This window comes from Manis pentadactyla, chromosome 2, assembly GCF_030020395.1.
Source record: "Manis pentadactyla isolate mManPen7 chromosome 2, mManPen7.hap1, whole genome shotgun sequence".
Classification (NCBI taxonomy): Eukaryota; Metazoa; Chordata; class Mammalia; order Pholidota; family Manidae; genus Manis; species Manis pentadactyla.
Genome location: NC_080020.1, coordinates 224,870,234 through 224,892,143, shown reverse-complemented (window position 1 = coordinate 224,892,143; position 21,910 = coordinate 224,870,234). Strand labels below are relative to the sequence as shown.

The following is a 21,910-nucleotide window of genomic DNA, read 5'->3' as shown; positions in this document are numbered from 1 at the left end:
AACTGTGTTAAGATTTGGTTCCTTCATTAAATAAGGTATGTGTGTGTGTGTGTGTTTTACCCAGGAAGAAAGACTACTTCTCACAAGTCTCTTCTTCCTGCCTTATCAAAGATGGCAAACCACCAGGATGCAGGTAGTTTATATAAATGGAAGCAAACACGTTCAGCACATACTATTGTCCCATGCGATTTTCACATTGCCTTAGGTGGGTCTACAGCTCCCCCAGGATGTAAGCATCACCTCTTCTTCCTGAAAGTGGGGAGGTGCCCAGTGCTTAAAAGCTAGGAAATGAACTTAGATCTGTCAGTGTCTACTATGCATTTATTCATGTCACAAGAAAAATTTTAAATCCATGCTTCACTGAAGAAATGTAAACCACCTTATTATTTGAGGAATTTAGGAAATGGTGAGGGCATGAATTTTAACCCCCATCTTTTGGGCATGAATTTTAATCTAAAAGCCTTGGATTTATATTCTACAGACCCAAATTTGATAGTGTGTTCAAATAAAATTAAAATAGAACAGATCCTTACTCTCTTACTTGGATTTCTTTAGTAATGAATATGCCATTTGCATAAAGCATTTACGCTAATACTTTCATCTTAGATGTCCTTATGATGTAATTTTTAAAAAGCTATTTTAAGGTTAAACTGTTGAAAAAAAATTTCAAAGGAGCCTTGTTTGGTTGATTGGTTTGCATCTTCTTAGGGGAAGGAGAGGGCTGAATTTTGGTCTTGTGCTTCTCCATGGACAGAAGACAGTGCCTCCAATCCTGTGTAATACTGATGCCCCTTAAAGGAGGAATTTCAAACCTTTTAATTTTAAGAGCCCTCAGGCAGACCTCGGCCGTAACAGAAATGCCCAGTGTCCAGGACTCTTAGCAGGAGCAATGCAAGTGTCTGGGGCAGTAAGTGAGGCCTTTGGCAGTATCCAAGTTAGATTTCATATAGTTTAAAAGGAACTCCTCTGAAATACGATACTTTACTTATTGGAATTCCCACTTCTAGAAATGCCAAGACATGGTTTTGTTTTACATACACAAAATTAATATAAATTATGTTTTAAAAGTTTCACAAGAAGGTGATAATATTTGGGATAATATCAGTAATCTATAAAGTCAAAATACCAAGTAATTTCAAAACACTCCTTTCACTTTAAGAGAAATCCCATTTTCCTACTAAGACACAATTCAAACATTTACAAAAATAACCGTATCTATAAAAATGACTCTGGTCTATAAAAGCTTTCCTTAATTCCCCCTCTGAGTGTTCTTCTATCCTGGTACTCATAACATGCTGAAGTGTTTATCACCTTGTCTGCCTTCCTCCCTAGATTATGTACTTGATAGGAAAGATAATACTAGATCTTCTATACCTTTAGATTCTCAGTACTCAGCACCAGCAAGCAGTAAAAGGAAACATTCAACCCATGTCTTATGCATAGATGAACAAGAACTTAGATGTCCTCTATGGACAAGGCTCAGCCAGGGAAGGGTGTCAAGATTTACAACAGAGTGCTTTTACTCAGTAGTGGAAAATCAAGTTGAGTTGTAATTACTTAGAATTAAACAATGCAAAATAATGGTATGGGCTGACAAAGGGCATGTGACTTATTCCAATTAAGAGTGGGGTCACACATACTAGGACACAAAAAGAGCCTCAGTAAATTCCAAAAGATTGAAATCCTACCAACCAACTTTTCAGACCACAAAGGCATTAAACTAGAAATAAACTGTTCAAAGAAAGCAAAAAGGCTCACAAACACATGGAGGCTAAACAACACGCTCCTAAATAATCAATGGATCAATGACCAAATCAAAATGGAGATCCAGCAATATATGGTAACAAATGACAACAACAACACTAAGCCCCAACTTCTGTGGGACACAGCAAAAGCAGTCTTAAGAGGAAAGTATATAGCACTCCAAGCATATTTAAAAAAGGAAGAGCAATCCCAAATGAACGGTCTAATGTCACAACTATCAAAATTGGAAAAAGAAGAACAAATGAGGCCTAAGGTCAGCAGAAGGAGGGACATAATAAAGATCAGAGAAAAAATAAATAAAATTGAGAAGAATAAAACAATAGCAAAAATCAATGAAACCAAGAGCTGGTTCTTCGAGAAAATAAACAAAATAGATAAGCCTCTAGCCAGACTTATTAAGAGGAAAAGAGAGTCAACACAAATCAACAGTATCAGAAATGAGAAAGGAAAAATCACAACAGATCCCACAGAAATACAAAGAATTATTAGAGACTACTATGAAAACCTATATGCTAACAAGCTGGGAAACCTAGGAGAAATGGACAACTTCCTAGAAAAATACAACCTTCCAAGACTGACCCAAAAAGAAACAGAAAATCTAAACAGACCAATTACCAGCAACGAAATTGAAGCGGTAATCAAAAAACTACCAAAGAACAAAACCCCCGGGCCAGATGGATTTACCTCGGAATTTTATCAGACATACAGGGAAGACATAATACCCATTCTCCTTAAAGTTTTCCAAGAAATAGAAGAGGAGGGGATACTCCCAAACTCATTCTATGAAGCTAACATCACCCTAATACCAAAACCAGGCAAAGACACCACCAAAAAAGAAAACTACAGACCAATATCCCTGATGAACGTAGACGCAAAAATACTCAACAAAATTTTAGCAAACCGAATTCAAAAATACATCAAAACCATCGTACACCATGACCAAGTGGGATTCATCCAAGGGATGCAAGGATGGCACAACATTCGAAAGTCCATCAATATCATCCACCACATCAACAAAAAGAAAGACAAAAACCACATGATCATCTCCATAGATGCTGAAAAAGCATTTGACAAAGTTCAACATCCATTCATGATAAAAACTCTCAGCAAAATGGGAATAGAGGGCAAGTACCTCAACATAATAAAGGCCATCTATGAAAAACCCACAGCCAACATTATATTGAATAGCGAGAAGCTGAAAGCATTTCCGCTGAGATTGGGAACTAGACAGGGATGCCCACTCTCCCCACTGTTATTTAACATAGTACTGGAGGTCCTAGCCACGGCAATCAGATAAAACAAAAAAATACAAGGAATCCAGATTGGCAAAGAAGAAGTCAAACTGTCACTATTTGCAGATGACATGATACTGTACATAAAAAACCCTAAAGACTCCACCCCAGAACTACTAGAACTGATATCGGAATACAGCAAAGTTGCAGGATACAAAATCAACACACAGAAATCTGTGGCTTTCCTATATACCAACAATGAACCAACAGAAAGAGAAATCAGGAAAACAACTCCATTCACAATTGCATCAAAAAAAATAAAATACCTAGGAATAAACCTAACCAAAGAAGTGAAAGACTTATATTCTGAAAACTACAAGTCACTCTTAAAAGACATTAAAGGGGACACTAACAGATGGAAACGCATCCCATGCTCATGGCTAGGAAGAATTAATATCGTCAAAATGGCCATCCTGCCCAAAGCAATATACAGATTTGATGCAATCCCTATGAAACTACCAGCAACATTCTTCAATGAACTGGAACAAATAATTCAAAAATTCATATGGAACCACCAAAGACCCCGAATAGCCAAAGCAATCCTGAGAAAGAAGAATAAAGTAGGGGGGATCTCACTCCCCAACTTCTAGCTCTATTATAAAGCCATAGTTATCAAGACAATTTGGTACTGGCACAAGAACAGAGCCACAGACCAATGGAACAGACTAGACAATCCAGACATTAACCCAGACATATATGGCCAATTAATATTTGATAAAGGAGCCATGGACATACAATGGCGAAATGACAGTCTCTTCAACAGATGGTGCTGGCAAAACTGGACAGCTACATTTAAGAGAATGAAACTGGACCATTGTCTAACCCCATATACAAAAGTAAACTCAAAATGGATCAAAGACCTGAATGTAAGTCACGAAACCATTAAACTCTTGGAAGAAAACATAGGCACAAACCTCTTAGACATAAACATGAGTGACCTCTTCTTGAACATATCTCCCCGGGCAAGGAAAACAACAGCAAAAATGAACAAGTGGGACTATATTAAGCTGAAAAGCTTCTGTACAGCAAAAGACACCATCAATAGAACAAAAAGGAACCCTACAGTATGGGAGAATATCTTTGAAAATGACACATCCGATAAAGGCTTGACGTCCAGAATATATAAAGAGCTCACACGCCTCAACAAACAAAAAACAAATAACCCAATTAAAAAATGGGCAAAGGAACTGAACAGACGGTTCTCCAAAAAAGAAATACAGATGGCCAACAGACACATGAAAAGATGCTCCACATCGCTAATTATCAGAGAAATGCAAATTAAAACTACAATGAGGTATCACCTCACACCAGTAAGGATGGCTGCCATCCAAAAGACAAACAACAACAAATGTTGGCGAGGCTGTGGAGAAAGGGGAACCCTCCTACACTGCTGGTGGGAATGTAAACTTGTTCAACCATTGTGGAAAGCAGTATGGAGGTACATCAAAATGCTCAAAACAGACATACCATTTGACCCAGGAATTGCACTCCTAGGAATTTACCCTAAGAATGCAGCAATCAAGTATGAGAAAGACCAGTGTACCCCTATGTTTATCACAGCACTATTTACAATAGCCAAGAATTGGAAGCAACCTAAATGTCCATCGATAGATGAATGGATAAAGAAGATGTGGTACATATACACAATGGAATACTACTCAGCCATAAGAAAAGGGCAAATCCAACCATTTGCAGCAACATGGATGGAGCTGGAGGGTATTATGCTCAGTGAAACAAGCCAAGCAGAGAAAGAGAAATACCAAATGATTTCACTCATCTGTGGAATATAAGAACAAAGGAAAAACTGAAGGAACAAAACAGCAACAGAATCACAGAACTCAAGAATGGACTAACAGGTACCAAAGGGAAAGGGACTGGGGAGGATGGGTGGGTAGGGAGGGATAAGGTGGGGCAGAAAAAGAGGGGTATTAAGATTAGCATCCATAGCAGGGTGGGAGAAAGGGGAGGGCTGTACAACACAGAGAAGACAAGTAGTGATTCTACAACAGTTTGCTACGCTGATGGACAGTGACTGTAAAGGAGTATATAGGGGGGACCTGGTATAGGGGAGAGCCTAGTAAACAAAGTATTCGTCATGTAAGTGTAGATTAATGGAAAAAAAAAAAAAAAGCAGTTCCTATGTGGTGACCTCTAATGAGTTCTACACAATGATATAAAGGGCATATAAAAGTGTAGGCAAAGGGTCTGTTTGTGTTTATGCAGAGGATCAAAGCCTAATTTGGCTACCCCAAAAACGAACTAAGATATGATACGAAAAAGAACTTCCAACATCAGCACTCTCGGGAAGACTCATGCCAGAAGATGATCAGCAAAAAAAAAAAAAACTCCAACAAAGATCCACGCACTGTCACAAGTGTAGATGCACTCATCCCACCAGTTCCTGGACTTGCCATGGGAATGATGAAGGAGTTATCTAAACTGGCCTGTGCATACAGTAAAACAAAAATTGGACTGGATCTATACTGTTGGAACTCAACCAAGAATTAGGAGAAGTGCAAATTGTAGCACTCCAAAATCTTACAACCACAGACTATTTATCATTAAAAGAACATATGGGATATGAACAGTCCCCAGGAATGGGTTGTTCTAGTTTATCTGAAATCTCTCAGACTGTTTAAGTTCAGTCGGACAATATCCACCATATCATAGATAAGTTTTCACAAATGCCTAAGGTGCCTAACTGGTTTTCTTGGTTTCACTGGAGATGGCTGGTAATTACAGGTATGCTTTGGTTAGGTAACTATATTCCTATTATGTTAATGTGTGTGCACAATTTAATTAGTAGTTTAAAACCTATCCATGCTGAAGTTACTCTACAAGAAGATATGTCAAAGAAATAATCAATCTTCCCAGGTTTTCCTCTGCCTGCTACTTCTATAGCTTTTCTTCTTCCTACCTAATCACAACCTTTAAATAGAACTCGTGCCACATGTCGAATTTACCGAGTATCATAATTCTTCCAAGTGGTAAAGACACCTCAAGACAAATGCTGGGCATAGAAGCCACAGGGCATAAATATGCAAAGAAGTAAAAAGCTAACCTTTTCAAACAATAAGGCTTCTCTCTCACTTACCAACTTAACATTTCCCTGTATGGCCCCGGAAGATGACTGGTTAGCCAGAGACGGGTAAGATTCCTCAAGGGAGGAACAACCTAAGACAGGCACAGTTGCAGGGGGCCATGTGGTGAGAAAATGGGGAGCAGCAGAGGTGAGGCTTAGAACCTCCCCCCTCATGTTCTGAGAGAAATCTTCTGCATACATGGATGTTTATTGCCCCCGTCTAGCTCGGATTAACACATAGTCTACAGGCACACACCTGATCATCTACATTTGCTCTCTTACAACACTAAACTCTGTTTTCTACCTTTATCTCGTATCTACCTACTTCAGCATTTTATTAAAAATAATAATAATAGAGAAATGTGGTATCCACATATAAATCAAGTTTAAAAATCAAATGAGTATTCATATTTGAACTGACTGTGTATAGTTCATAATGCATGAACAAAACCGAAAGCTTCTGTGATGACTGCCCTTGCACTGTTCACCATGTAACTTATTCACTATGTAAGAATTTGTGCTCCATGTAAGAATTTGTTTGTTATGCATCAGAAGATTGGAGACTGACGAAAATTAGGCTTGGGGTGGATTAATGATTGTGCATTGAGTATTGACCCCCCTATACAGAAATTTATTGTGGTTAACAACTATTTGATCAATAAATATGAGAGAAGCCCTCACAAAATATATATATACATATATATATATATATAAACACACTTCCAATTGTAAAATAAATAAGTAACCGGGATGTAATGTATAGCATAAGGAATATAGTCAAAATATTTTAACAACCTGGTATGGTGATACCTGGTACCTAGAATTATCATGTATATAAATGTCGAATCACTGTGTTGTACACCTGAAACTAATGTAATGCAATACTGTTGTCAACTACCCTTCAATAAAAAAAAAAAAAGAGTGGGGTCACTAAAGCTGTAACTTGAGAGAGGGCAGATGTCAGGAGTAACAGAAGGCTGAGTGAAACAAATAGGTGAGCGTGGCATTGTAGAAAAGGAATGAAGCAAAAATAATACGAACAGAAGTATCAAGACAAAGTACAAAGTCTGTATAAGAAACACAGAGTACAGATGGATGGATGGTTGGAAAATACTGATACTATCCCTATTCAAAGTATGCAATGCCATCCTTGAAAAATACTATACACACAGTGGTATATGAAAGTGACTTGAGGAACCTCAGATGTTCCTTCATAATTTGCAAAATGAAGTCTGAAAACAGTATACTGCAAACATAAATAAGAAAATGTGTAATTCTACTAAGATACCTATTGACATCATAATTTATAGGCAGAACAACATGCTTAGTAGCAGAGGGAAAACAAACTTGCACTTTACACCAACTACTATGTGAGGCAAGCGAAATCTAGGAAATTACCAATGTATAGAAGAGAAACTGCCCTCACAGAAGTTAAATGATCTGCCTAAGACCAAGTGTCCACAGCTGTCTGGATTCTCTGCACTCTGTTCACCTTATCACAAAGCAGCCAGAGTCTGATGGAGGTCAAGTACCCTCATAACAACTGTTTCAAAAACAGGACTCTTTCTCTAACATAGACATTAGTTCTCTCTCCCAGTGGCAATAACCTGAAAGAGTTCTCTTGACATACTGCATTCCTAACACCCTGACAGAGTATTCAAGACAGACTCATCTACAGAATGGACAGTGACTAAAGCATTAACAGTTTTAGCTCATTCGTGTTGACTTGCTTCTGAACAGTCTCTCCATCAACAGTACTTTTCACCTTGTCCACCCACTTATTCTTCTGTGCCCACAATTCAGTTTGTCAAATGTGTAATTTCACATAATTACCTTGTCAAGACAGATACTGAAATACCTTTACTGGCTCATGATAAATACCAAAACCTCCCTCTTCAGTAAATCACAATGTGCTAAGATCTTTTATAGATGTCAGTAATCAATAACCACTTTAATAGTTATTATTGAAAGAAGCTGTTATGGTTCCATTGGAATAAGAAATGAAATCTTAGAAAACAATTCCAAAGGATCCACATTCAAGAGAGTAGGAAAAAATACTATGAAAGCTGTGGATTTTTCACTAATCAAATTAATGACTATCTTTATGGTTTAAGTGCTTTTTCTTGAACCAAGTTTCAGCTATAAAGCAGCTTATATTTATATATAGTACATAATTAATTTTCAGAGACTAACTCCAGGAAGAAACTAGCCTTAATTGTACTCAATGCACAAAAGGAGTAAGTTATTATTACTAATCCCATGATTAAGGTATTCCATAATGGCTTTGAGTTGTCAGTCACCAAAAAATGTAACTCAAGAACAGCATGTATGGAAAGGACTGTGCAGGAAAACAAATTTATTTAAACACATTTTTCTTTACTCAGTGTGAGACTGAGTGATGATAATTTCATTCACTGACTGAAAGGACTGCTCAGAAGAGGAGAAGGTAAAGAGGAGAGTTGGGGTGAGGAAAGGAGAGGCCACCAGGAAAGGCTGAAGGGACAAAGGGATGAGGACAGGTTCACACAGTTCAGACGCATTAACTTGTAGGCATTTCTGCCAAAGACTGATCCTAAGTTTAGAGATACACGAAACCAAATTAAGTGCCATGATCACAGGTGAACAGGGCTCCACCACTGATTCATGTGGAAAGAGACAAATCTGTGAACGTTAGAAGTACTCCAACCTGTGGGAAACAATCCAAATACTTACCACACAAATGTGTCACAATGAACTTGACGTGGCTGACTCGATCTGCAGTGCTGCCTGACAACTGAGTATGTGATTACACGGGGAAAACAGGATCAAAATAATCATTGCATTTTTCAGTTTGCCAACATTTTGGCCAAGAGTCTTTGCAAATGAAAAAATGGACTTTAACTTTTCAAGGGCACCTACACAGCTGATGAGAGGATCAACAATGAGTATATCAGAATTTATTTCTCGTCATATGAATGCTCAGTAAATTCCCTTGCGCTATGTTTTATGTGAACAGAGTGGAGATGTGGAAGGCCATGTGAACAGGCTTCATCTCTCCTTAAGGACAACTCTGACCCCTTATGGCTTTCAGTTTCTCACAAAATGTTCTGACTGGTTTATATAGTCTCATATTATTACCTAACAAAAAATATTTTAAAAGAAACCATAATACAGATAAAGTAAAAGGCATATTTACTGAGCACTTTTTTACATTAAGTACTATGTCATCTCATTTAATTCTCACAAAGCAGCTATGTTATAATTGATATCCATATTAACTTGAAAAATAATTGTTCAAAAATCAGATGTGCAATGTTATGCTAACAGTGGTCATAGGATGGGTTCAGTACATCTGGTCTGTTTCCAGAATTAACAATAGCAGCACTCACCCCCACAACCCCAAGCACTTACTTCATGTCAGGTATTTTGTATGATTACAAAATGGAAAAAAAATACTCACTTTGCAGAGGAGGAAACTTAAGCATAGCTGGATAAAAGAACTTGTCTACCTACTAAGAACACATTAATATGAAGTCACAAAGTCAGGGTTTGAATCCAGACTTGCATGATTCAAAGCCTAAGCACTTTACACAAGATGGAAACAGGAAAATGCATTTTCTTTTGCTTAACATTTTGTGCCAGTCTCAGGAGCTTTTGACTAGCAGGGAAAGTGGCCTTAAGGATCACAACATGGATAAAAGGATGCAGATATATGGAAGGAATTGCTTCTACTTTGGTTATGGTAGTAGTTCTCCCATTTCTAGGATTGGTAGATTTCTTACACACAATGCAAATCTTAGTCTTAGTAAAAAATCCCCTTAGGCCAAAATAAAGATCAAAACCAAATGTAGGGCTCAATTTCAACAAATGTATAAGAACTACGACCTGAATATCTATATTCAAACTTCCTACTTTAATGGATTTTTCCTGGTCCTCAATTTTTATTTATCCTAATTTTCAATGTTATGACATACTTTTAATAGACAGTGATCTTAAATCGCTCTCCATACATTAACTGGTCTCACATCAACCCCTCAACTAAGCTAAGCTTCTGCAAGGGAGAAGGAGATGGAACAGGTCAGGATTTAGAATTTACAACATGTCAACCTGTACACAAACCTCACTGTGAGGAACATCAACCCTCATACACAGATTGTGTATCTTCTGCACTTAATCAATGCACTTCTGTATATTGTTCAGCACTTAAGCCTATGCTTGGAACACAAAGATACTATAAAAATAACAGCAATAATTAACGAACAAATGTGATCCTATTCTATCAGCTAGAAGTATCCTCTGCCATTTCAAAATGATCCTGTGTCCAAAACTTAAAATACTTATCAATCAGCAGAGCTGAGAAGCACAGTAACAGGGATAATTGCAATAATATTTCAGAGCCACCAGGCGCCTACTTCCCACAGACTTTCTCTAATCTTTACAACCTGACAAGGTATGGATAATGGTCCCCAAAACTGAGAAAACAGTGGCTGAAGAGGATTAATACCCTTGTTCAAGGCTACACAGCTGGGGTCATGGGGAGCTGGGGTCATGGGGAGCAGGTTTGGATCTTAAACGTGCCTGACTCCAAAACCTGTGCCTTCACACGAGGCCACGCAGATGCTGGGAGTCCGCGCTGTCCCTAAGCACTGCCGTAGTGCCTGGGGCAGCCCAGAGGGGAAGACAGCCTCTAAGGTCACAATGAGCAGAAAAATGAGCCCTGAGCTTGGGGAGCCCACCAGGTCCCAGCAGAGCCGAGAGGCGGAGGGAGTCAGTGTCTGCCAGCCGGAAATGACTCCAGACACACATGGCCACTCAAGAACATCACTGGTTTAACCCTACTAAGAAAAAGAAAAAAATATGAGGAAAAATAAGGGAAAAAAGGAGACCAGCAGCTTAAGTATAGGTGTTTTATGAAAATTCTCTCTTACAGGAGTGAAATCCCAGGAATAATTGCTATTAGCACCGATCCTCTCAGAAACTTTATTTAGGCTTGATATTTTACCATGTAGTAATTTTTATTACGCCTTACTTGGCACTAAGGAAAATGAGTTTCCTTCAAGGCTACACAGTTTCAGAAAACTGAATTATCTTGTGTAGGAACTCATGAGAGAGTTAAAGAGTTAGAATTTACCTAGTGGTCATGATTTGAAGGCTTGTGCTCTACTGCATGCCACCTCTCCCACACCTACCGTCCGTACGTGTGCGGAGACAGGGAACACCACCGAATTCAACCAGGAGGGAATGAGAATGTGATACCAAAGGGAAACCAACTTTGGGGGACAATGACTTCTTAAAGGAATAGTAAACAAAACTCCAAGGCAAAGAACATTATTTTTCTGTTCTGGAACTTCGACCTATTAGGTTCCCACTGGCATTGGCTCAATAAGTAAATGTTAGGCAATTTCTCCTGAATTAATGAGGCTGACTGATCAGTAAGTTTGACTGAACAGTAAGGCAAAAGATAATATTTTAAGTAAAGAACAGAGAGCACCAAACACCACTTGCTAAATCAGTATTAGGTATTTTGTCACTCTTAAGTAATGATGCCTGGAGGTAATGGCTTCCTGCCTTTGTAACTGCTGTGCATCTGCATAATCACATTGCTGTCAGGAATAATGACACGCTGTGAGGGGTCTTGCCCATTACCAGATTGCCTGATAATTTACAATATATTCAGAGACCAATGGAACATCCTGTTTGTACAGGTATATCCTTCTATATAACTTTAAGGAAAGGAAAAAAATACTTAATAAAATGTCAAGATCTTTTTATGTCAATATGAATAAGAGTTATTTATTGAACATCATACTGTGCCCCCAAAGTGGTGAAGTCAGTGCAGTATTTATCACAGTAACACTATTACCCAGGTAGTACTTAAAACGGAGATGCACTAATACAAGTTAAAGATGGTAGATCATAAGCATGTCTTGACTGCTCAGTAGGATCTGACTCCATCCAATCCTCCCTCCGCTTCTGCAGACTCTCTCCTGTGCTTCTCTAGCACAAGACTCCCCACTCTCCCTCCTCCCTCTCTGCTGCTCCCTTGGTCCCTTTTATTGGCAGCTCTTTCTCTACCATTAACCATGGAAGGTCCTCAAGGTCTGCTCCAAGTCATTCTCCTTTCCCCTTGCACATTCCTTCCAAAGCATACCCACGAACAGCTTATTTATCATCTACGTGCATCTGACTCCAAGTCAGTATCTCTGGTTCCACCTTCTCTTTTGCAGTCCAGAGTTCCACTGTCTACTTGGCACCTCCATGCGTGTAACTTCACCATTCCCTTGCCTTTCCCTCATCCTCCCCTGAAAACACTTCGTCCGTAACTAGTGTTACCTGTTCTGCTGAAATGATGTCATTAACCTGCAGACCAGGCAACTTCCTGGAGGTGAATCTCGACATATCCCCCTTCACTCACCTTCATATCTAGTTTACTCTCATTAAGCAATTAATTTAATCTTATTTAGCCTTGTAGATACCTCTGAAACCCATTATCACCACTCCTTCTGTACTCTCAAAACCATAGCCAGGGTCACCTGTCACACAGTTTATTACTATAACAGCTCCCTAACTGGCCTATACGTCTGCACAGGCCTCCCTCAAATCTTTTCCCAACATGGTAGCCAAAGGGATCTTACCAAAATGCAAATCTGGTATTACCTCCACCCCTTTACCAAAACATTTGAATAGCTTCTTATTACTCTTAAGAAAAAGCCCCCAGCCTCGATAGGGCCTGCACAGCCTGCTGCCTGGTCTGGCGCCCAGGCCCCTCCCATGCTGCGCTCCCTGACCCTCGGGGACTCACCCACACTCTCCATCTGCCAGACCCTCACACTCTGTGCTCCTTCCTGTCAGAGGGCTTTTGCACTTTAACTTTTTTGTCTCCCTGGAAAATGGTTTCCCTTCTCCTTGTAGCATAATCAATTTTGACTCAAAATTTAGGTCTCAGCTCTAGCATTACTTTTTCAGGAAACTCTTCCCCAGCTGTGCCAAGTCTCCTATTTGGGCTCTCTTACATGGTATCTGCCACAGTTTTAATGTCACAGTTGCTTATATAAAATTATTCATGTATAATTATTCAATTATAAACTGTTTCCCACACTAGACTGTAAGTTCCAAGATAGCTGGGATGTCTGCTTTTGCTCACAATTGTAACTCGAGTGTCTAATACTCTCTGTAGTACACAATTCTCAATAAAAACCTTTGAATAAATGAATAAAGTATCTAACTCAGGATATTACTACTGAAAAATAAAAACAAATAGATTATAGACAGAATATCAGTGTGTCAGAAGTATAAAAAGAGAAGGTACAAAGATATTGGTCTACTGTAACTCAGAAGGAAAAGTGAAGTTGTACTTTACCACTTCAAGATTCTTCTAAAATAGACTCTGAAAAGACAGACATGGAAATAAACTTACACATGAATTGTGTGCTTACCCACTGTCCGTGAACAGGAACTCCAAATGAGTCATAAAAACTTCCCAACGGGAGACACAGTAACGCCGTGCCAGAGAAAGGGCAATGCTGTAGACGTTCTCCTCAAGTGTTCTTCAAGAATGTCCATCAGCCGCAGGGAAGAGAGAGAAGAGAAACACAATACCTTAATTAGCAAAGAAAGTGTTCATTAATGCTGCCCTCTGAGAGGGATGCAGGTAGCATAGTCCTCAACGAGACATTTCACAGTAATTCAGGAAAAGTACTTCCAAGGAATTTTAATGTTCATGTTTCTCTGAGGTGCACAATTGACCAAAGAATTATCTAGACCAGTGGTTCTCAGCTGAGGGCGATTTGGCCCCTCAGTGGACACTTGGCAATGTCCAGACACATTTTTGATTGTCACAGTGAAAGAGGGGTGACCACTAATGGCATCTAGGGGGTGGAAGTCAGAGACTCCACTGAACAGCCTACAGCATACAGAACAGCACTCCCACAACACAGGTTTCTCCAGTCCCAAATGTGCCAAGGTTGAAAAACTTCTGGTCTAGACACCAGAGCCTATAGTCAAAGAATAATGCAAAGGAAATACCCCATGGGTAGGTATTTGAGAAATCGGTCACTCAACAAATTTTTATTTTCTATATAATGCCAGGTACTGTGCTACCTACTTGGGATATAAAACAAACAAGATATTTCTTGAGGAACTCACAGCCTAGTGGAGGATGTGAAATGCAAACTGGCAATTAAACCCAGTGACAGGAATGCTGAAAGAGAAGACTCCACAGTAGTGGGAGGAGGGAGGTCAGAGGGCGAGCGATCCATGCTGGAGACAGGACGGCAGACAAGCAACAACTACACAGAGGGAGTGAGGGGGAGAGAGACAGCCGGGCTTCTGAGAGAGAAGGCGGAAAGGGGTTTCACAGCTGGGAAGGTACGGCGTCCTCAGGCCTGCTAGGGGACCTGTGACACATCCTACACCAATGGGGAGCCAGGGGAAGGTAAACCAGGAAGTGATGTCACCAGATTTCCAAATTTCAACACGTATAAAGAATTCTGGTCCAGAGCACCCACATTAAGGCCATTTTGGACGACTGCTACAGAACTATTTCCCAGAAAGAAACACCAGCATGGAATTCTCAGTTGGAAGACTGGTGGGCCAAACTGCAGAAGGAGGGATGAAGTATGTTATTACTAACCAACACTGCTAAGACTATATTTACCCTAGCTAAGGAAACCAGGACATTTACAGGCTGGATTAGCCAGGGTTCATTTTCTGTAAAGATCCAGACAGTAAATCTTTCAGGCTTTGCTGCCATACAGTCTCTAGCAGATTCTTCTTTTCGTTTTTTTAATCTTGTTTTTCTACAAACCTTTAAAGATATAAAAACCATTTTGTGCTCTATGGACTGCAGAAAAAGAGGCCAAGGACTTTATTAAGTTTGCCAATGTGTGGATTATTGGGTAATTCTTAATGGAACATTATTTCATAAATTATCTATTATGATAGAAAGAATTCTTTGAAAATAGGGACTATTAGCAATGCATCCTTTCTATTATGGTGGTCTGGCCCAGTGCCTGACACCAGGTTTGCACTCACTGAGTACTAGTGTCTTTATCACTTGATAGGGTGGGACAAAACCACATTATGTCATACCCTCTTCAAACTTACCCTACCCACTGAGAACGTTATTATCTAAGATACACAGACAGTAAAGGACAGATATAATGCACTTACAGAAAACTGACATACAAAAGGAGATATGGTTATTAAGAAAGGAAAGAATGTCACATTGTATAAAACTGAAGGTAGAGCTGCAAAATAGGAGGCAGCAGGTCCTTCAAGGCTTCTTTTATGTAAAACACTGAAATCTCTTCTCCAAACCAGAACTGCTAGCTCAGAATACCCATGGACACTGTGAGACATTTTTAAACAAGCCATCTAAAGACAACTGTATATTTTTCTAAGCAACAGACTGTGAAGAAGATTCTATTATATATTTATCAAAAGCATATATTTATCCTCTAGAACAATAAAGGACAGATATAATGCATATGTAAGCTGGATACTTAAAAAAGAAAATAATGGATAAAACCCTAGCAAAATGAATGGATGATGTAAGGCATGCCTTACCTTGTAAACTTTTATTCTGCCTAATGACCCTCTCCTAAGAAACCATGAGCCTGGTGCCCAGGATTACCAAATGCCCAAAGGAAGAGCCCACTGGGCTTGAACACTGGAAGCCCAGGCTCGACTCCTGGCTGTGTGACCTTGAACGACCCTTCAAAGCTCTCTGGCTCTCAGACTTCTCTTCCAAAAGTGAGGAGGTTGGAGTAAATGATCTCTTCAGTCACTTTCAAATTAGACATTAAATGATTCAATGAAATGTTGAACCTCCAGGAGAACAGAGCAGAAGAGAGAAAACATTTCATACTCCTCTTCTTAAAGGACTCCTACTATAGGTTTTCCTACTAATCTTTCTTTGATCTCTCTTTCCCTGCCTTACTCTAAAGAGAATTTGGGCTTTAGTTTACTAAGAAAGAAGCCCAGACTAATATAAAATTATTACAGAGGGCAAAGGCTACTTTGCCATTTTTTAAGATTTTATCAATAATGAAAACCAGTATATACCACTACCATAAACAGGACTATCTCAGTCATTTTAAATATCTTATCAGGAGAGAGGAACAGCTATTAATTGTAAGCACAATTTAACCTTAGTGTCAAAGACCAACAGCCTAGACTGAATTGCATGCTAATGCTTCCATGGAAATAATCAAGCAGTGCAGGGGAGGGTCCATGGAGGTGTGTGAAGAAGTGATGGCTTTCGTATGTGACAGATCAAGGTTAAAATCACAGTTGTGATCATTAGCACCCATGTAAAAGCTGAGCCACTTACTTAACACTCCTAAGTCTCAAATAAAATGTTTTATGAGGATTAAAAGATGTTCATAAAATAAAGTCTGTAGAGCATCTAACATAGCCCCTTACCCATGGTAAGCACTCCAAAACTGTGATGTTAAAAACAAAACACCTCTACTTAATAACCATGTGGGTGGACATACTTTCCCACTCTCTGACATGTAAGTAAGTCTCATGTTATCTGAACTCATTTGAACTAAGACAAAAAATGGAGTTGGCATTAAGCCGATGAGAATTCTATACCTAGAAAGGAACTCTTCCCGTTGGTCCTTGAACTGTACTGCCATCTCACACAAGGGCTTACTTTTCTCTTGAAAGGGGGAAGGGATAAAGGAAAAAAATGACAGCTGCTAATGGCCTCCAAGGAGAGAGACTGCTGGAGTCTTCTAGAGCTCTTCGTTCTCCAGAAACCCAGGACAGATAAACCTGAACCCACACCACTGGGTTCTCCTCTGGTATCAGGTCAACTGTAATTAATTTTTAACATACTTAAGAAATTAGACTACCATACAGTTTGGAAAGGGTGATTTCCAGCCAAGAATAAAGGCAATTTTGTTTACGAGTTTCTATAATAAGCTTCACGCTTTTCACCCCTGACCATATATTATCACCTCTAACATGGTAATAATCTTGGCACTAGGCTATCAAAGTCATTGGAAACTTCTTTAAAAAAGTAATTTCTGTCCTCACCATTAAATCTGCAGGCTCAAAATGTTGCCTGCATCTATTGATCCATCTGGAAAGACAAAAACATCCCTCACACGATGAGAAGAAGTAGGGGAAATCCCTGTTTACAACAACCATGAATATAAATTTTCAAAGGACTGCAATTAATAGCCCTGATAATTCAACTTGTTGTTTTACATTTTAAATCCATCTGTTTATGAGACAAACGGATCTCTTACTCTGCCAGACCAAGAATAGTCTCCCTTTTATACTGGTCATCTGCAGTAAAGCGCTGCACATCCACACCCTTCCCAAGGCCCTGAAGGATCTGGGCCTGGGTGAGATCCAGGAGACGCTCATTGTAGTAGTGTAACTGCTGGGTCAGTGAGACGAGGTCCTCGGGCCAGGCTGCATGTCCAGATCGAGTCACATGCCTGGTGACCATCTTGATTAGCTCTTTAGGATCAGCCTGTAAGAGAGAAAAAAAAAAGAACAACAACAAGATGACTGCCATACCTACCGGCACCTGTTTGGCCCTTGGCACTGCTGCCATTTAAGCAAGGTTCACAACCACCCAGAAATGTCAGCTGTCCAGGTGGTATATTTTGCAGTCCACACAGAGAACTGCATCTAGAAGCATGCTTATGGACTTCTGCTGTTTTTCTCCACCTTAAAAGTTTTCACTCACTTAGTAAATATGCTTGCTTTTTCAACTACCACCATCCTACATCAGATTTGTTCCCCAATTACCTTATCATTTATAATAATTCACCCTGGAAGTAATTTTCATCATCATTGCCCCTGGAAAAATTTTTGTACCACCTAAGTGTTCTCAACAACAAAGCTGTAGTTTAATAATGCCATTATAAATGCCTACATGGCTAAGCAGAAGAGAGCTTTCTCCAGGGGTAAGTCAGGAAAAAGTCCACCCCAGTTCCTGAAATAAAAAACACTTCTTGTAGCATAAAAAAGCATTCAACCACGTTTTACTCTGCTCAGTTCAGGGCTCAATGGGACATTGTCTTATAATTCTTAGCAGTTTTCCTAACAACAATAAAATTATTCAAATACAATAAAACAGCTGACAAGAAAGGAAAATAAATGATTAACTGGCCACATTTATTTATATTAAAGTTGGTCTAGGTGTCAGCAAAGCAACAGCAGCCCAGCCACGGTCTTGGAATTACTTAACAGGGAGCCTAATACTTGAACAACAGAAACTCAATCACTCCCAATTTCTGCAAAGACATGGTATATACTTTAATATAATCAAATTAGGAAAACATTCCAGAATCTACCTTTGGTTCTCAGAAACATACCTAATTATAGTAAGCTGTTAGCATTTCTCATGCATAAGCCATTATTCTAAGCTACACAGGAGATTTATCAATGTCGAGTCTGTATTTCCAAACCTAGCCTGACATTCTCTCTCTTGATCCTGTTAAGGAACAGACTGGGAGTACTGATAAAAACCAATTAAAGAAATCTTGAATTCTAGGAGGAGGATTTGAGAAAAATTCAACATTATAGTTAATTTTTCCCCTACCTCTGTACATACAGAGTCTTCTCAAAAACCACGAATATGTGTCCCAAGCCAAAAGACCTGGTTTTGAAAACTAACTCTCCAAAGCTATGAGACCATTTTTCACTCATTCAATACTTTTTTGTGCACCTATTATGTACCAGGTGATGTACTAAAAAGACGTGACCCTTTCCCTCCAGAAATGCAGTTGTTTGGAGTGACAACCAAGCAAACAATTGTAAAACTGTGTGATACAGATAAGTACAGGGTGCTGTGGGAATAGAGGATGAGACTTGGGCAAGGAAGTCTTCTTGGAAGAGTTAAGGTCTAGGCTTAGCTACTCAGGCATCAGTAGTAAAAAGGCCAGCAAAAAAACAGACAAACTCCAGCGAAGGGTAGAGTATGTGCTGAGGCCTGTGTGGCTAGGACCTGATGGAAAGATAGAGTCAGTAACTACAATCAGAAGTGATGTGGAAATCAGCTATTCCCAGCAATGGATTTAGGCAGAGGGCACTGCATGCCTCAGCTCCTAGTGCCTCTACAGCTGACATTTAACCCAAACCCCTTTCTTCTTTTGACTGTGAAGTCCTCATCACCCCCATGGGCTCAGCGCCCCCTGAAGTTCTCTGGTCTAGCGATGTTGCTCAGAGGCCAGCCAGCTTATCTGCGCCAGCTCCGCACCATGGGTGTGTACGAACGTCGTCTGCTCTTACACCTCATCTGGTGAGCACTTTTTCACCTTGGAGTAGAGAAAGCAAGAGCAATATCCAAAGATGAGCATTTCAGGGGGGCAGAACTCCTCTGCAGCTGTTCTTTCATGAAGCCTCTTGCGCCCGGTTTCGCACTCCACCAGCAGACACATGTTCACCAAACAATGAAGGCAGGGTTTTTTTTTTTCATATATATTCTGACCTTGTGGTTTCAGACTACAGCCCTCAGCTTCAAGCTGCCCAATGCACTTCGAAGGAGAGGATGTAACCATCCAGACTATGTCTGTGTGACTTCAGGCCCTTCTCTTCCAGGCTGATGTTTCCAACCCCTACTCATGGAATCAACCATCTTCTTTCTCCCATGGGTTTCTCATAGCCTTTGCTCCACATTCCCTTTTTACTTTTTGTTTTCTGGCATTTCAAGGATTTGAGAAAGTAGCCTAGGTATTTTTCACTTGACCTCAATCATATAAGGACTCCTCATTTCTACTTTCCTTGTAGTCTAGTATGATGTATAAAGCAAATCCCAAGACCTGGTAGAGAACAGAGCTCTGAAATGGTAGCACACAGCCATCATGAGCATAGTTACTAGTACTATCATTTATATAGCTTTTCTTTATCCTACATAAAGTTTCAAGTCTTCACATACATGCTTCATTTTCATATGTGTCAAAAAGAATCAATTGTTTCTTTTTGCCAATGAAGAAAATGGCATAATAATATAAGCACCAATGAAGAAAATGACATCGTAAAATAAGCAAACACACCCATAAGTTACTAGCTGGATAACCCTTGGGCAGCTTAACTGTGAACTTAACTGACTCATCTACAAAACGGCAATAATATATAGCTTACATCGTTGTGCAAAGCCTAAGAGATAATATCTGAATTAAACAAACCAAGGTCTAGCATGAATCAGGTGCTCCAAAAATGAATTATGAATTTACTCTAAGGTATACACCAGTCACACTTCGATTGTACCTCAATTTACTTTACATTGTCTTTTCTTATATTAAATATAGCTTCTGGAGGGCAGCGACTATGCGTACTTCAGGAATTTGTCTATTCCAGAGCACAGAATCTCTTGCACAAATCAGGTGTGGGGTAAAATCAAAAAGATCAGTTCACAGCTGTTTCTTCACCAATGAAAGAGTCAGCAAGCACACTTTCCTCATGGTTTGTTGTGAGGCACAAATAAAATGAAGTGTTTTAGAGTACTTCTCTCCATCATTACTTGAAAGCAGCCTGGACCCAGAGCTTGCTCTCAAGGAGCTAAAAACTGGTGACTGACCAAGATGTACACATAACAGCTCACAGAAGGCATCTGAATATAAACACCAGTACAGAAGCACAGACCAAGAACGCTTGCAACTCCACAGAGGGAGCAATTGGTTCTCTCTCCTGACTCTTCTGGGGCTCAGTTTCTTCAGATGTAAAACAAAAGTAGCACCACCTGATGATCACCTTTTTAAGGCTGAAATCCTATGAATGTATATGAAATTCAATCATGAAAATAAAATAAATCCTTATAATTCCCCCCAGGTGTGGAGCTGGGGAGTTCTACATCTCATCTCATGTATGCCTCCACTAAATATTCAGATTTCTTTGTTATAACCAACAAATTACAGTCAACAAATTCCTACACAATTCAAACAACTTTAATCTCTTCTCCTTTACTAAACGGAAATTGTCTAACCCCTCTGTGAATAATTTTTATTTCATATTCTTTGCACATCAAGTGTGTTCACTTTTCTAAGAAATCTTTAGGAACACCTAATATTAGTCTTCAGTATGGAACAGGCATAGTGCTGAACATACATGAACTGAACCTCATTTAATACCAACAATCCTGTGGGACTGGGGTCCACTGGTATCACATGTTTTACTGATGTGTAAGGTGACTAACTTCACTGAGGCTATTTGCAGTAAGTGCAGGGCAGTATATGACTCCCAAGCATAATGCCTCCCAATAGCCATTCTTTCATATCTGGTATGTGGGGACAGGTATCTCTTAGAATTATAAGGATCTTGATGAGAATGGTGTATACCCAGCTGCTATACCCAGGATTAGCAATAGTCCTTTAACAAATGACCAACTTTCAATGATGGAGTTAATGCATCCTGTATTACATCCAGATAGACTTTTTTCACACACATACATTTTCCTTCTCATCCCTTTTATACACACACACACACACACACACCAACTGGTTATCTGATTTGAGCTGTATTTCCAAACCTTTTGTTTTTTCTTCTCTAGTGATAAAAGAGTCTAGAACAGAGAGTTTGGAATACCACTGTGAGTTCAATCCCTTGATATAAATGTATCTTTTAAAATTCTGTCCTAATAAGGTGGTGAATGGAGGATTCTATTAATCCCTTGATGATAGGTTTCTAAGTGACTTCAAGTTTATGGATCAAATATTTGTTAAGTGTACAGGAAGATTTGCAGTACTTTATTGTGTAAAACATAATACTGATGGGAAGTGACAACTCACAAAAGCTTCCAAGAAAAAGGAAAATACGCTATGGGGAAAAA

The 21,910-nt window shown here is 39.4% G+C and overlaps 1 protein-coding gene across 3 annotated transcripts in view; it reads right to left on the bottom strand.

The window, feature by feature from the left end:
* Positions 1–21,910, bottom strand: part of NBAS (NBAS subunit of NRZ tethering complex) — a 345,656-nt gene that overhangs the window by 85,838 nt on the left and 237,908 nt on the right. For all 3 annotated transcript variants that reach the window (XM_057497443.1, XM_057497442.1, XM_036881629.2), the window contains exons 41-42: positions 17,379–17,608; positions 13,554–13,664 (exon numbers count right to left, since the gene is read on the bottom strand). In XM_057497443.1, the coding sequence (XP_057353426.1) occupies positions 13,554–13,664; positions 17,379–17,608 (341 nt within the window). The remainder of the gene's footprint in view (positions 1–13,553; positions 13,665–17,378; positions 17,609–21,910) is intronic.